At 40.5% G+C, this 16,692-nt stretch overlaps 2 protein-coding genes across 10 annotated transcripts in view; one reads left to right on the top strand and one right to left on the bottom strand.

The window, feature by feature from the left end:
- Window positions 1-4,586, top strand: part of cracd (capping protein inhibiting regulator of actin dynamics) — a 32,052-nt gene extending 27,466 nt beyond the window's left edge. For 6 of the 8 annotated variants that reach the window (XM_028444199.1, XM_028444198.1, XM_028444194.1 and 3 more), the window contains 3 exons: window positions 949-1,142; window positions 1,230-1,386; window positions 2,394-4,586. In XM_028444199.1, coding sequence (XP_028300000.1) covers window positions 949-1,142; window positions 1,230-1,386; window positions 2,394-2,554 — 512 coding nt within the window. In that variant the 3' untranslated portion in view covers window positions 2,555-4,586. The remainder of the gene's footprint in view (window positions 1-948; window positions 1,143-1,229; window positions 1,387-2,393) is intronic. The other 2 variants (XM_028444196.1, XM_028444200.1) reach the window with 1 other exon arrangement.
- Window positions 4,587-5,519: 933 nt separating this feature from the next.
- On the bottom strand, window positions 5,520-16,363 carry aasdh (aminoadipate-semialdehyde dehydrogenase). 2 transcript variants are annotated; one of them, XM_028444387.1, is made up of 15 exons: window positions 16,291-16,363; window positions 14,358-14,627; window positions 14,014-14,134; window positions 13,598-13,857; window positions 13,322-13,514; window positions 12,594-12,835; window positions 12,406-12,512; window positions 12,157-12,329; window positions 10,867-11,071; window positions 9,841-9,953; window positions 9,098-9,761; window positions 8,077-8,240; window positions 6,752-6,877; window positions 5,992-6,123; window positions 5,520-5,900 (listed from the first exon to the last, which is right to left on the bottom strand). In XM_028444387.1, exons 2-15 carry the CDS (start codon window positions 14,600-14,602, stop codon window positions 5,520-5,522), a joined length of 3,126 nt encoding a protein of 1,041 aa, XP_028300188.1. In that variant the 5' UTR covers window positions 14,603-14,627; window positions 16,291-16,363. The 2 variants fall into 2 exon arrangements, with proteins under 2 accessions (XP_028300188.1, XP_028300187.1); XM_028444386.1 differs by having other exon boundaries at window positions 10,816-11,071.
- Window positions 16,364-16,692: the final 329 nt, after the last annotated feature.

Genomic DNA, 16,692 nt, shown 5'->3' on the forward strand with positions numbered 1-16,692 from the left:
GAAAAAACGTCATTGCAAATTTGCGGTTGCCCTCATTTGGAAACATGATTTGTGCTCTGGTTGAATGATGAAGTCCAGTCAAAGCATGATGATTTTATAAAAAAGGATTTATTATAAACTAAATGAAAAAGAGTTCCAAAAAATTTCTTCCATCCTGTAGGAAGGGCAAGCAGCCAGCAACTAACTGGAAAGTTCCACAGCTTAAACTTTGTACAGATAGAGAAAAGTCCCACCCTGATGAGAGGAAAAGGAGGTGGTCAGATGCCCCAACAGTGGAGACGTTGGAGCAGTGATATCTGTCTTGATAATGTGTGTGCGTCAGTTGGTGTGTGTGTGATGTGAATGTGAGTGAGTATGTGTGTGTGTGTGTGTGTATCTGCATGTGAGTCCACATGTGAGTTTGAGTTTGGCCTTGGTCAGATGCAGCTTATTTGTGTGCGTAGGTGAAAGAATGTGAGTCGGCCATCTAAACCTTGTGAAAGGCACAAAACAAGAATCACATCTTATTATACATAGGCACTGTTACAGAGCTCTGTTTATCAGAGCTTTGGTATGAGACCTTCAGCAGAGACTGTTTGTTGCTGGCACTGTGAATATAGCACAATCTGTCTGTACTGCGGGTAATCTAATCTAACATGACTTGGCAAAGGAGCTACGTCTCTGTTCAAAAGTACAACAACATAATGCAGTCATTGTGTATAAACACATGACAAATTGTATACATGAACACACATTTGATGATATGATGATTAATATAATAATTGCCATAACAACAAAGTTGTCAGACCGTCCTTTCCCCCTGTGGTTTTCTCTGCTCGAAGCAAGAACTCAAATAGGAGTTTTGGAGTTACAGTATGTTTGTTTGGACAATTTGTTTTACTATTATTAGAGGTTATAAAAGACTTTGGATGTTGCTTAACTATATCCATATGTGCATCTGTTTTCCAGCAGACAAACCGATGTTACAGAGCAGGCACTCACTGGACGGTGCAAAGGCTCAGGATAAGGAGGGCGGACCCTTATGGATTACTCTGGCTCTGCAGAAGCAGAAAGGCTTCAGAGAGCAACAGCAGAACCGAGAGGAGCGCCGGACTCTAAGAGAGGCCAAACTGGCAGAAAAACAAGCTCGCGACAGGGACAGTGTACGCTTCCCTCATTGTATTTGGTATCACTGTTTGATAACAATATTAATGTCCTCAGCCTGAACCAAGTTTAATGTGTTTTTGTAGGTGATGCTGGTGAGCCCGACTGAGAGCAAAGGGAGCATCAGTCCTTCTTCAAAGCCTCAGACACCTGAAGAGCCCAAGAGACCTGAGAGCCTCCTGGGACGGTTTGAGCGCCGAGAGCAAGTGAAAAAGGCCCAGACTTTACCCAGCTCTGTAACTGGTAATGAAAACTACCCATAGAACCTTCAATACACACACCTTGTAGCTCATGCTTTATACATATCAGAAAGGAACTTTTTGGCCTGTCTATTCAGTACCAGTGCTGCTTCTGCTAATTCAGACCTAGCATATATTAGCTAATGTATACACTGCACATTTTGACATTTTCTGCTTTGTGAAGATATTTTATTTATATTTTACTAATTTTAGACAATTCTTCTTTTTCCTGCCACCCATCTATTAACTTTCAAAACCCCAAACATAAGTAAGAGAAATAGATGTCAGAGGGATGAGCTCCTCTGAAAAGTAATTATTTAAACTTTACATTCAGCTGTAATTTAATGTTTTCTCTTTAAAAGGTGTTCATTATTTTGTGGGGGTAAAAAAAGGCAAAAACATGGATGGGTCCAAATAGTCCCTCCTATCTCCTTGACTATCCACTTCTCCTTAACGCCTGGAAGTGTTTAAGTGGCGGCCATCATAAGGAACATTCCAATTTTCAAGAAGCTAAGGAAAGCTAAGGAGGCTCAATGCTTCCTTTATAACCTCATTTAGCCTAGAAAACACTGATGCATCCTTTACCAAAGGAGACCAGATAATGCTGATCATACTTATTTTGGATTAATGTTGATTTCTAAGTGGAAGGTGAGTGTGAGCAACCATGTGTTCTTTTACTCTCACTTTTGTTCCTCGTCGCATGGTAGCTTATTTTCCTTTTCTTTTTGATTTACATTCAAACCCTGTGATATTTGAGATTATATCAGCGGTTAGAGGCACAGGGGAAAGTGTTAGAAATGCAGTTTTTTTACCTTCACCGCCGTCGGATTATTACGTCACCTAGTGGAAGTGCGTCTGATTGTCAAATCAACGTGGTAGCCTTTCCCTAACACCTTTAGGAAGTCTCCTAACACCTTTCCTTAAGGAAAAGTGGATAGGAAAGGAGATAGGAGGGACTATTCGGACACAGCCTGGTTGTCTAATTTTTCCCTTCTTTGTGTTTTGTTTCAGTTGAGATCGCAGACTCCACTCCGTCGCCCCCTGCTGTCAAGGAGGCATCAAAGCGCTTCCCATCCAGTGACTCTCCTCAAGTGTCCACAGAGCCTGCCTGGCTGGCATTGGCCAAACGAAAGGCCAAAGCCTGGAGTGACTGTCCTCAGATTATTAAATAGCACCTCGTTCCCAGAACACCAGCACTCCACCAGCCCTACTCTGCACGAGGCTCCTCCGGCCTGCATTGAGATGTCACACCGCTCGCAGATCCTGAAGCATCCGGAGAGTGATTGTCAGCCATTCCTTTCACCGAAGCCTGCACATCATCATCATAATAATCGTGTTCAGACTTCGACGACAACAAAATACAGTCCAACGCAATGTAACCCTTCACACACTGGCTGGTTATGTTCTCGTGCGCTTCACATTCAAATACCCCAGCGCAGCAGCACAGATATATGTAAACAATAGTTTTGAGCATGCACGTACTGAATACAATCACGTGTTCGTCCCAATATGCCTGAGTCCTCAGCGGCCAATCACAGCATGGCAGGCAACTGCAATAGCCAACCCCCCATTTATTGATTTTCTAAATGTGTCAACATGGTTGTAAATAAGACATTTGTTCACCACATTATGAAACTTCTGATATAAAGAGGTGGCGCTTGATTATGTGAGGTTTTAACCAACTGGGGGTGTGAATGGTGTTTAAAGGGCTAATGGGAAAAGGTAACTCAACGCAATACTGTTAAAGTTTCACAGTCTGTTTTCTGCCCACATTGGTATTATCGCACCACATTTTGTTCTCTGGGGCTCGTTTGGTACATAAGAAGATGATTTAGGTTTCCTTCATTAACTTTGAAACTGGAAGCGTTACAATCCTCACAGTGTCTGTGAAGACTGTGAGAACTACTCGAGAGGCCGATGTGCAAATCTCTTATACAGTGATAACATATTTATTAATCACTCATCATGGGTGCACCTTCATACCGTTCTAAAAATCCTTAACATTTACAGAAAACTGCACAGGTCACTTTTTATTTCTCAGAGCTGCAAATAATTAATTTATTGTGACATGAGAGGCCTTGTCCACATATAGTATGTTTGAAAACATGTTCATATAGATTGGTCTTTCATCCACTGGAAAAACTACTTTTAAGTTTGTCAGCCAAGCAAAAACTCAATTTAACGTAATATTATGTGTTCACTTGCCATTTAATTTTCACTTAAAAACAAGGTGATTTTGTTTGAGTTGTATCGACTCATCCTTTTTTTCTATAATATGTGACCAGTTTGATGATCTCATGTGGGCCCCAGATTTAAGGCAGGAAAATGATCAGTTTTAAAATCATGGTACCCTAGTTTGCATTTACACGCATACATTATAGATGTAAGGCATCAATAATATCCACACAAGTGACAGATATCAGTCCCTGCAGGATATTCAATTTAAATGTCTGATTTAGTGTGCAATTTTTATTTAATGTTGAAAAATGTGGAATAATTTGAAGAAAAATGCAGGATTTAAAAAAAATAATAAAATTAATTAGATTGCCTATTATTGAATTAATCATTTACACAAATATTTTATTTTTTTCAGTCGTTTTTATTTTCTCTTGAGGGCCAATTTTGAAGCTTCAAAAAGCCAGATTTGGCCCCGGCCCTAAGTTTCACACTTGACCTTTGTACTTGACCACAAAAGTAATGGTTATGTCTTTTTCCACTGCAGCTTGAGGTCCAAAACGTGTGAGTTTTTCTAGTCTCATCCAAAAAGTGTTGATCTTAAATGACAAATACTTCAGTTTTCTAAGTTAGATGCATGTGGACAAGGCCGGATTCTTGTAGCTATCCGTAACACACTCACGTTTGATGGCGTTTGCTATCATGTCCTACTAAATGTGATACAATCTTTCACAAGTATTTCCTTGAAAAAAATTTCAAAAAAAAAACTGGTTTCCTGACACTGAATTAATGATCAGTTTGTACTGTATGTAAGTAATGTATGTAAGTCACAAAGGCATTACCAGAGCGGAGTCGTTTTGTTTCTAACTTTGGTCGTGCACAATAGTGAAGTGTACGCAGTGTTCAATGTGACTAAAATGTTTGGTATTATTTGCACTTTTTGTCCCACTTAGAGATCTTCATGAGAACTTAAAGAGGAAAACAAATGTTATGAATAATGTAAATTAAATAATAATGTCTGAACCACAATGGGTGCACACTCATTCATCAGAAACCATGAACTTAAAAAAAAAAACACACACACACACATTTCCCCAAGCCAGTCATGGCCAACTAGGGGCCACATGAGACCCTCTATAGTAAACACACAAAATGACACAAAAAACAAACAAAATGACTGATAACAAATAAATACAAAAGTATCAGAAAAATACACAAAAGTATCAGAAAAATACACAAAATGACAACAAAAGCTAACAAAATAACTGATAAAAAAAAGACTGCAAAATTAGCATAAAAATGTACAAAATGACTACAAAAGTAATGTGAAAAAATATACAAAATGACCACAAAAGTAACAAAAATATACAAAATGAAAACTAAAACACACTGATGACAACAAAAACATCCAAAATGAGAGAAATATATACCTAATGACACTAATAACACATATCGACAACAAAAACGCACAAAATGAATGAACAATGTATTGATACAAAGAACAGATGAAACTACAACAAAAACAAACAACAGAAAAATATACGGTACTAAATGACAACAAATACACACGAAAAGGGAGAGAAATATACTACATGACAACAAAAACACACAAAATGAGAGAAAAATATACTAAATGACACTAAAACCACACAAAAAGGGAGAATAATGCACGTAATACAAAAACACACAATACGACACTAAAAACAAGCATAATGAGAGAAAGTGTACGAAATGACACAAAAAACACAAAACAACAACAAAAATTTAAAATAATTGTTCAGATTGATTGGATTCTAAATGATGTGAATTGTCATAATGCGGACCTTGGCTGAGACAATCACATGTTTGTGGCCCCCATAGTGATCGAAATTTCCCATTTCTGCTCTACACACACAGACACTGAGTGATACGACACTGAGAGTTTATTGTAAAAACCTGTACAAAAATATATTTAGTGTTTCCTTATGTTAGCTTTAAACAATACACAAAGTCGTTACGACAGCCGACTATGAGCGAGTCTTCCCACACCACGGGGGACGAAAACAGCTCTCCTGACAGTGTGTGTGAGGCCAGCACGTGACCATCCCCTCCATCCAGAATCCATACTGTGCCATCAGTAGAAGCCACGCCCACTAAGTCCCCGCTCCTGCCTACGGCAGAGCCATCAAACACACACGGGGTAGAGTACACCTTTCCTGTGGTCTCAAACACCCAAACGTCAGAGCCGTCTGCGCAGCTCAAACAGTACAAAAGACCGTCATGTGACCCGCACAGAAGCCTCTGCTGGTCTGCAGTGACACACGGAGAAGAGAAGACTGGTCCCTTTGTTAAACGCTGCCACAGCTGCACAGACACACACAAAGCAGCACTCTTGTCATTTTCACTAAAAAGAACATTCAAAGCTGTGATTCTTCCAGTCCTGTCTGTTTCTCACCACTTCTCCTGAGCTGTTGAAGCAGGAGATGTTTCCGTCCACAGAGCCAATCAGGATGTGACCAGAGGTGCTGGTTGGTGACGAGAAGAAAGGGACGTCTCCACAATGAGCCCATAGGATGTCTCCATTGTCCTGCAGAGGAGTGTATCAACACCAATGTTACCTTCTTACACATCTCTATGCATCAAAGGACTTCATCGAACCAAAACATCATTCCCTACAATTGTGTCAAACTCAAGGCCCGGGGCCCAAATCTGGCCCTTTAGAGCATTCAATACGGCCCCGCAGGAGAAAGTCGTCATCATTGTGTAAATGACCAACTAATTAATTCAGTTGTAGATGCTGTATCTCAATCCCTCTGAAGGCATATATTTAATGAAACTCCACTATACAGTTTTCCTGCGCTTATATTACACGATGGAGTTCCCAAAATCTTGCATTTTCCTCAAATTATTTCACTAAGTTTCTCCAAATGATCACAAAATCATGGTAATTGAAAGTGAAATGGAGTGACATGTCATTTATTGCTTGTATATATTCTGTGCATTCCATAATATATCATTTATACATTGAAGTGCAAATTAAGGCACATCAATGATGAAATGACTCGTTTTCCCGCCTAAAATCTTTGGCCCACTAGAGATAAAACTGGTCCATATTTGGCCCTTGAACTAAAATGAGTGTGACACCCCTGCCCTACAACTATATAAACCTGTAGCCTACATACAGATAATCAAACGAAACAAAAGCCTGTTCTTACCAGACTGAGGCAGAGCAGACGTCCTCCCAGTGTCGCCACAAACACCCGTCTTTGGGATGGGAGGAGATGTGGTGATGAAAACACTGCTCCACTACTGCAGTCACACTTCCAGATGCACTGTCGAGTCTGGAATAGAGCGTGCAAACACAAGCTTTACCACCATCAGTTAACAGGGCATCATGGTCTATTCATGACTGATGTTCCTCTTGTTTAAAAAAAAACACACGACTCACAGGTGACTCTGGTTAATAGTTAAAATTTTAAATAAAACTTGTGATAATCATAATAAATCTTACAAAACACATCTAATACCTGTAGTCTCCTCTAGGGGCAGTGCTGTTGATGATGTTACTAGAGGTTATCAACAACAAATCTGCTTCTTTTTCATCAGGAAACATGGCTGTGACTCCCTACACCACCTACTGGCACAAAGTGGTACTACAAACACTGACTGGCTAACTTTAAAACACACTATTTCAACGACATGGAAATTATTCAAAGTTCACATTGTAACAAAAATAAAGTGGAGCCATACACAAAGAGAAGAACTTTTAGGAATTACTTGAGATTGTAAAGAAATTCATATTATTTTTGTTCTCTACTTCTGCTTATTTCTCTATGCCACAAGTGTCAAACTCAAAGCCCAATTTTAACCCTTTAGAGCATCCAATGGGCCCACAGGATAAAGTCGAAATGATAAAAAACATAAATCATTGTGTAAAAATACCAAGTCATTCAGTTGTAGATATCTCAGCTATTCCAAATACATGAATTCAATGAATAGCCACAATATTTGCCAGGGAATTTTGTGATTTTTTTTTTTTCCTTTTCTCATTTTATGTGTATTTTTACTTTCATATTTTGTGTTTTTTGTGTAATTTTTTGTGTTTTGTTATCATGTTTGTTTTTCTGTAAAATGTTAAAAAAAAAAAAAAAAAAAAATGCTTCTCTTTCCTGCCTATTTTGTTGTTTTTGGTGTTATTTAGCATATTTTTCTCTCATTTTGTGTATTTTTGTTGTCCACTGTCAGTATGAAAGTCATTTATCATCTTTTCCAAAATCCTGCAATTTTATTAAAATTATTCCACAAAATTTTCCCAAATTGAACAAACTCAACAAAATCTAAATCTTGGATATTGTCTGTAACTTCCACTACTTTAGGTATATTTATAGGGCAGAATAATGTTGAGATTACTCGCTTTCTCACCTAAAATTTGCGGGCCACTTGAGATCAAAGTGGTCCGTATTTGGCCCCTGAACTAAAATGAGTTTGACGGCCCTGCTCTATGCTAATGACACACATAAGTCACAACAAAGGGACTCACTTGTGGGTTGAGGGCGTATACGTGCCCATCATGCGAGCCCACTATCACATGACCTGTCAGAGGATCCACAGCTGGGCTGCACTTCACCGCATCCCCAGTCTGATAAGTCCATCGAGTCTCTCCAGATTCAGCGCACAGGAAATACACACAGCCGTCATAACAGCCTGTGAGCAGAGAAACCACGACAGTCACCCAAATAAAGACATTGGCTAACACAGGGGTTCTCAAACATGGGGTCAGGACCCCATTTGGGTTTGTGACATACTGGAAGGGGGTCACTAGATGCCTTCAAGAAACTACAAATATTTTTTTTAACAATTTGAGCCCATTTTTGCTTATTTTTACCCTTTTTATGCAACTTCACCAAACTTGTCATATTTTAACCTATTTCATCACTTTTTCTTGCCATATCTTTGCTACTTTTAATGCATTTTTGCTACATTACTCCCATTACTGCCACTTCATCCAATTTCAATACCTGTTCTGTACATTGTTTCCACTTACAAGACATTTTTGGCACTTTTAAACCCTTTCCACCACTTTTCCCACCTCATGTCACATATGTTGACCCAATATTGTCACTTTACTAATTGTTCATATATTTTAAATTACATTACCCCCCCCCACCACCACCATTTAACCACCCTTTCCACCATTTTTGGTCACTTTTAACCCATTTTATTTCTGAATAAAACAAGAATTTACATCTTTAAGATGACTATATACTATGGCCCAAATAATACTAAACTTCCTGAGTAACAGTGGATATTATTCAGATAAATAAATAAATATGGTTATCACAGATTCATAGAACAATAGACCATCATTTTGCTGACTTTATGGATGAGCCCCAAAAATCTCTCCCCTTTATTCCCCCTTATAGACAGTCCTGTCTCCACATGACTGTTCTTCAATGTTCATGTCTGTGTTCAACCACAGTGGGGTCACTGGTCTCTGAAACCTTTATTTTGGGGGTGGTGGGCTGAAAAGGTTGAGAACCACTGTAGTAACTGACACTAACCTACAATCACCAGGGAACCACAATGGGACACAGCGGCTGAAGCCTCGATTCTGTCTCCCAGAACTCGCTCCCACAGAACGATCCCAGTGCTCAGGTCTAAAGCCTGGATCCTGTGGGAGTGGGAGCCGATGAAGACACTTCCTGTGCCACAGTCAGACCTCGGCTCTGTCCCGTCTCGTATGAGGATCACTGGGGATGCATCCACACATCTGCCCGTATCCGAGGACCAGCTCAGACTGAGGCTGAGGTCTGAATCCTTTTCCCTGACAGTGTGAGCCTGTGGTTTCAGACTCACGTTACAGATGTCCAGTACCTCCCCCCCTCGTTTGATCACCCTCACAGCCCTGGTTCCAGCAGTGGAAGACCTTTTACGTTCCCTCTTTGCCTGCAGACCAACGGGAGGAGCATCCGAGTGTCGTTTTTGGGACTTGGGCAGTAATTGATTACTGAGTTCCAGCTGCGGCGTCTGCGTGATACCGTTAAGAAGGTGCAGCAGGTCAGAGAAGCTCCCGTTGAGGATGACCTCTAAAAGCCGCGGTGGGTCGACTCCCACAGCCGTCTGGATGTCTTCACAGAGACTCAGTGCTTTCAGAGAATCTCCTCCACTCAGCAGGAAGTTAGAGTCATAGTCAACGTCCTCATGGCTGGGAAGACCTAATGAATCCTGTTGAAAGATGATTTCATATCTTGAGATTACCTGAAATGCGTGTAAACTACATCATCAGTTGTGAAAATAGAAATACCTTCCACAGAGTCTGAAGAGTTGGCCTGAGCTTGGTGGCGTCTCCTCGTGAGGACCCCAAAGAGCTTCTCTGTTGCTGGAATGTTCTAATCAAAGCCTTCGTGTCCACTTTGCCTGACAACAAGAACACGTTGATATGTAATTACAGAACTCTCTCCTGGTCAGTTCTGGTCAAACTGCCCTAAGAAAGAGATACTGTCGTACACTGATAACATTCAGCAAGGCCTCTGCCTGAGAAGGTTCTGCTATGTTCTGACTACGGCTATCAGCTACATACGCCACCTTGAGAGCACTGAACAACAGCGAATTCACTGAGACACACGCTGAAAGCTAACCTGGAATCCATCCTAATCTCCTGGTATTATTCAATGTTTAATACAGGCGATTAGTCTGAAAGCGCTCACCAGAAGTTTGAGTTCTGGGGGGCTGAGTGGGGCGGGACAAACACCGGCAGAGTAACCAATCAAACAAAGAGCAGACGAGATGACCGAAGCGCGACAATTGTAGATCTTCTTCCGTAAACGGAGCCGGCAGAGGAAAATGGCGCGTAGTATGGTACAGACTACGGTTTTAAACCGATTCCTGTTGTGGTTTTAACGACATATCCAGAACTTTTAGAGTGCAGCTTCGAGCGACTTCTCTGTGGTGGGCGCCATGTTTATTTTAACTGTGCTTGGCGCAGGAGATATGACGTTCTTTTTGTACGGCTCTGATTAGCCCATTTTCTTTCAAACCGGGGTAGTGAGCAGAAACAGCGGCATTACCATAATCACTTTCTTAATAAAAGTAAGAAAGTGGGTGTGGCTTATCGCCAGACTAGCTGAAAGCCTGTTTACCACTGAATCCCAGACTGGTCTGTTCCCAAAACCTTTTAACATAATAAACCCTGTGTCCACACCTAACCAGTAACCCTAAAGCTTGACTCTCTCATTCATCAAAAGCACCACTTATTTCAAGGCTTAAGCTCTCTACGAACCTGGAGAAGACGACGGAACAAAGAACGAGTGTTTCCTCTTGTGTGTCTCACCATGAGAAGTCAGGCTCAAGGCTTGGACCAGAACGACTGTGTCAGGAACGCTGTGTGAGGGCAGCAGCAGAGACAGTTGCCTAAGAAGGAGCTTCTTTAGATCTCCGTCTACGGTTTGGTCGTCAGACGCCACAACAAAGGAGATCAGTCTGCGTTGATGCAAAGCCACAGCGCAGGCCTCCACCTGTGGCAGGGTCAGTACGAGCTGCAGAGGAGGAGTCAAACAAGCAGTGTTAACACTGCTATGCAGGAAGCTACAGGTTTGCAGTGAAAATACAAAAAAAATAACTAAATACAAAATACAAGTAATCATTGATTTAATTATCAGTATAATAAACCTAAAATGTATATATATATATATAAATAAAAAAGGAACTATAGTATTTTAAAGAAACAAAGAAACTACAACACACCTTCAAAATAAAAGGTAAAGGGGTCTAACCCATCGGGAAGGGCCTTGACTTAAGAAGCCCTATTTTAGGCGTCACTAATGGAATGCATTCATCACAATCATTATTCAGCTTTGTAGGAATTCTTTCTTTGAAATCAGGCACTTTGGAGTAGGAAAACAATAAAAACATACGGGACAGCGGCCCTCCTGGACTAAAGACTCCTCATTTGTGGCACTCGTTCAGTTTCTGTGTGTATTTAAAGCTGCGGTATGTAAAATAGTGAGGTGCTCCACGCTCCCCCCTCCCCTCCTGAATGAACCTCACCGGTCTTCTTGTGTACGCGCACACTGGAACTCTTTGCAACTGTTATTTATTCCATCTGTTCTTCCTCTCTCTCTCTCTGACTGTGCACGATCTGCTTCCAGTCAGCGCAGTCCGCTGCACACACCGACTCCATGGACTCCGTTACTCCTGAACATGTTTGTGACTTTATTCTGTTGCTTCTCCACCTCTGTCTTCCTTTTCCACTTGCTTTACCGTGTAACCGCTGTGCTAAAAGCCAGGTTAGAAACTTCAGCTTGAAAATAAAGCCATGGGACTCTCAGATTGAGAACCGCATTGACTTTTGACGAGCAGCTCGAGCAGCCAATAGTACTACTTAAAACAGCTCATGGGCTCGTTGGTAGAAAGATCTCTGATTGGCTGAAGTCTAGCGTCACGCTCATTTATAGAGCCAGAAGAAGGAGCAGAGATTCACTGTCTACTCAGAACACTTTGGATTACAATATGCAATACAAAATAATAAGATGGTTATGGATTTTTGACCAAATAAAACCCCCAAAAAACTTACAAACTGCAGCTTTAAGCATAATTGACAAAACGCTTGTTAAATGATTACTTGCTGCAAGCTGTCCAAGTTCACACGCTTTCCATTCCGTTTGATTGTTCTGTCCCTCCGTCCCATGTAGTACAGCTGAGAGTCTTTAACTTCCACCCAGTCTCCTGTGGCTCTCATCGTCCCTGGGACCACAGCATCTTCATCAGACAGGAGACACACTCTGTCCTCCCCTCCTGCATCAAGAACAACTGGAATCTGTAAGAAGAACTGCTGTGTTCATCTTCTAATGATCATCACCATCATCATCACCTATGAAAACCTGTCCTTGGCCTTCAGTCACCACGACGCCATCTTCACCTCTGACTTCTATAACCGTGTCCATCAGAGGTGTCCCGAGTGGCACAGAGGACGCAGAGCTGTAAGGTTGGTCTCATGATCAGCTGCTGTATCTGTGGTGCATCTAAAACCATGTCTGTGCTAAACAATGGGCCACTCACGGTGTGTCATCCTGGAGCAGAGAGTCTGGTAGTTTGTAGCAACAGGCCCAGCAAGAGACCTCTGTGATCCCGTAGATGTTGAAGATGCTGGTTTGGTTGTCCTTGTGTTTCCAGCTGCGTAGCAGAGCCGCAGATGGGAACGCCTCTCCACCCAGAGCCAACACCCTCAGAGTGGAGGTGGAGGACAGCACCTGGTCTGTTAGGGTGCGCTGACCGAAGCGCAGCAGCAGAGTGGGTGTGACCTGTGGGTGGGCGATATTGAAAAGAAAATCACGATCACCTTTTAATCACAATTGCTTCATTCAGATCATTTTGACTATTTTCAAGTTATTTACCAGTAAAACAAACCAATTCACCTACTTAAAACCATCGTCCTAAATGGAAAAGAGGAATATAAGATCATTTGTACTTTTCAAACAATTCGAAAAATTTATGTAAGCAACTGGTTGCAAGCACAATTAACATCAAACAAAAACTAAGCTAAAGTGGTGAAGCAACACTTCCTACATAACAAGGCAGCATATCAGTCTAGTGATTTTCATGTGATAAAATGTGCACAAACTCCATGATTTGGGCGGATCGTTGTCATGTTTTAATCATTAACGATCTAATATTGTCAGATCGCACACCCTTAGTGTGACCTAAGGGAGAAAACCCTGATAACTCAACAAACCTTGGGGTTTGGGGAAAGTAACTGATGTCTGAATGACTTGTGAGTCTACAGTTACCTGTAGGACTGTGGTTCTCTGATGTCTGAACAGGATGTCAGCCAGCTGATTGGGCATTTTCTTGATCACCGCAGGGACGATGAGGAGCCGAGCCCCTGATGACAAAGCCAGAAAGATGTCCACCACTGAGGGGTCAAAGGTCAGTGGCGAGGCCAGAAAAACCACGTCATCCTCCCTCATTTGAAACAAAGATCTGAACACACAAAAGCAAACTGTTTTTTTAATGAAAACATTCCAGTTTCCACCACTACATGGACACATTCCTGTCCTACCCACCTCAGATGGAGCACATTTGGGAGGATACAGCTGTGTGGTACCCGTACGCTTTTTGGGACTCCAGTTGTTCCAGATGTGTGCAGGACATAGGCCAGTTCCCTGGGCACAGAGTCCTTTTTCGTATCACTGACGTCTCCGCCACCTGCTGTGCCTGTTTCAGGCTCAGAGTGAGGTTTAACTTGTACCAGGGTCAGCTTAAACTTTGGCAGCTCCACACACACGTGCACAGACAGGTGCTGTGTGAGGGCGCTCTGAAATTCCTTGATAAGAAAAAAATGAAATAAATGTTTTTTTTTTTTTTAAAAATCAATATTTCCAATGTTAATTTTTTAAAAAAAGAGGATTGGGTAAGCTTCCGATTTCCTAAACAGATTTTTCAGTGTGAAGTCCTGTTTTGATGCTGGACAGACACGTACCCGCAGGAGGTCTGACCTAACCACACAGTACTTGAGTCCACACTGGTTGATGACTCTGGCTGAGAGGAGACCAGGAGCTTCTGGATCCAAAGGAACATAGGCTGCAGCAGACTGAAGGACCCTGAACACAACACAGTCAGAGTCAAACCTGATGAGGTAATATCAAAATCAACGTGTCTTTATTAATCTCCCAAGGGAGAAATTTGTGTTGCACAGAGGGATCTGCTGCACAGACAGTTCATTTATCACAACTAAAAAATTCAAACATTCATATAGTAAAAAAATAAACTACAACAATAAAAATGAATAAATGCACATACTACTATGTAAGTTCATGCACTGACCCCAGGATCCAGACAGGTGTGAGGACATCTTCAGTGCAATACAGCCCGATCAGACCCCTGCAGACAGGACATCTCTCCATCAGGACACCACTGAGTTCAGTAGAGAGCTGCATCAGCTCCCGGTAGGACAGAGAGGTTTGGTTCGCTGGATCAAAGCCGCTATGGTAGGTCACAGCCTCTCTGTTCGGGTGCAGAGAGGCTGCTGTGGAGACGAGCTGCTGCAGCGTCCCAGCAGACATAGTCATGATGCCTTCAAGGACCACTCAGAACCTGTGAGATATGAACACATCTCACTGCATTAGAGCGTCACTGTTATTTTTATTCATTTATGGAGCAACATGAAACAATGTCTCACAGAGGTAATAGCAGTAGAACAACTGTACACAATATATCACAAACCAAGCAAAGAGACCGTAAAAAACTAAAACAAAAAAAACAACAAACACCCTAACACACACAAATATGCACATACATATACATTGTCAGGCAGAGAAAAATAAAAAAAACAAAAGGAGCTTGACTTTATATATAATAAACAAAAGCAAGAAATGTTTTTTTTTTTTTTTTTTTTTTTTGCATGGTCAGCTTTCAACAGTTTTATAAAGGAAAAAAATAACTTAAAGTCATTGATAAGATGGTTAAAGCAGGGGTGAGACCGTCTCCACTTACACCAGTGTATATGGTATTTTTCATAAAAAAACACAATGTTCACAGTATCAGACACGTTACTTTCTAAGTTGTCAACAAAGTATCCTAAATAATTAAAGGTAAAAGTGGGAATATTAAGAATTTTGAGACAAAGCCAACCTCTAACGTCACTCCAGAATTTACATGAAATCGGGCAGGTAAAGTATAGGTCAGGGGTCTGCAACCTGCGGCTCTGGAGCCTCATGTGGCTCTTTGACTCTTTTGCAATGGCTCCCTAAAGCTTTCAAAAATATCGAAGTCAATAATTATTTTCTTACAGAGGGGATTATTGATTAATGATTTTGAAACCAAATAAAATCACGATATAACGATTTGTCAACCTGCAATAACTCACTTCACGTCCTGAAACATCTACAGACCATTAACTTTTTCCTGCACCTGTGGTTAACTTTAAGTTTTAAATCCCTGGCAAGATAACTAAAAGTCTATCCTGGAAGTAAATATACATTTGAATTGTGTGGGGACAGATTCATTTAACTGCCAACATGCTGGCTAAATATGCATGCTTGATATGTGGCAAGAAATTAGTAATCAGCATGTGTTGACTGACATGTGTTGTCATATTCAAGTTATTTTTTGTAGTCCTTCAAACACATTATCTAAAAAAAAAAATTAATTTGTTTTCAAAACATTATTCGATATAATTTTAACTGTATAGAAATGTATACACTATGTTGTTTTCATTAGAAAGGTTTTTTTTTTTTTTACGGCTCTGGAAGGACTTTAATCCAGGTGAGATATGACAAAATGGCTCTTTTGAGAGTAAAGGTTGCAGACCCCTGGTATAGGTGTTTTAAATACTCTTCTTTATGATCACAAAAGACACGTTCTGTTTTTATCACATTTGAACAGTTTGTTTAGAAAATTAGAAATAGGGTAAACATTATGACATATTTTAAAATGAGTTTCTGGTGGGTTAGGCTCATTTCATATATTTAGAATAGGTCTTTTCAAAGATATTAGTGTGGTCATTGGATGTATTGTTCTATTATATCTAATTTATTAAATAAATGTGTCATGGCTTAAGGAACAGCTTTACAGATTTGATACAGTTCAATATAAACCGATCAACAAAGCTTTTATGATCCAACATAACATAATTACTATCCATCAAGTTATAATAATATAATACCCTTTTCGAACCATTCAGAGATAAATTTCTTTTTAAAAGTATTGAACTGTTCCATAATAAGGATTGATGTGGAGTTAAGTTGTGGGTAAATACCATTTTCCAGTCATTACAGCGCCGTTAGGAGAGGAAATGTTTACATCGGACACACCGGGTCCGTCGAGTAAAGATGACGTGTTAGGGGAGAAGAATACGTCATCAGTCGTCGACTTCACCGACCCTCATCAAATCAATTTCCCGGACAAAATATCAAAAATGAGCTTGTTTATAGTTGCATATGTATTTTTGTTGTATGTATTCTTCAGTGGACCCCAAAGCTTTTTTTTTTTTTTTTTTTTTAAAACAAAAAAAGTCAAAATAAGTTCTATTCATATTTATTTAACTGTTTCATCTGAAATATGTATTAATTATTCTTGTGTTTTTTACCCCTGGCATTTTTTATTTTCTTTATATATTTCTTTCATCGGTCTGTAAAATGTGGCCACTTATTGTTTGTTA

Source organism: Gouania willdenowi, chromosome 4 (genome assembly GCF_900634775.1).
Source record: "Gouania willdenowi chromosome 4, fGouWil2.1, whole genome shotgun sequence".
Lineage (NCBI taxonomy): Eukaryota > Metazoa > Chordata > Actinopteri > Blenniiformes > Gobiesocidae > Gouania > Gouania willdenowi.

Coding starts and splice junctions, on each gene's coding strand:
- aasdh (XM_028444386.1), bottom strand. CDS start 14,602: ATGACTATGTCTGCTGGGACGCTGCAGCAGCTCGTCTCCACAGCAGCC. Junction 14,135..14,357: donor ACACCTGTCTGGATCCTGGG/GTCAGTGCATGA, acceptor TGTTGTGTTCAG/GGTCCTTCAGTCTGCTGCAG. Junction 12,330..12,405: donor CCAAGGACAGGTTTTCATAG/GTGATGATGATG, acceptor TTCTTGATGCAG/GAGGGGAGGACAGAGTGTGT.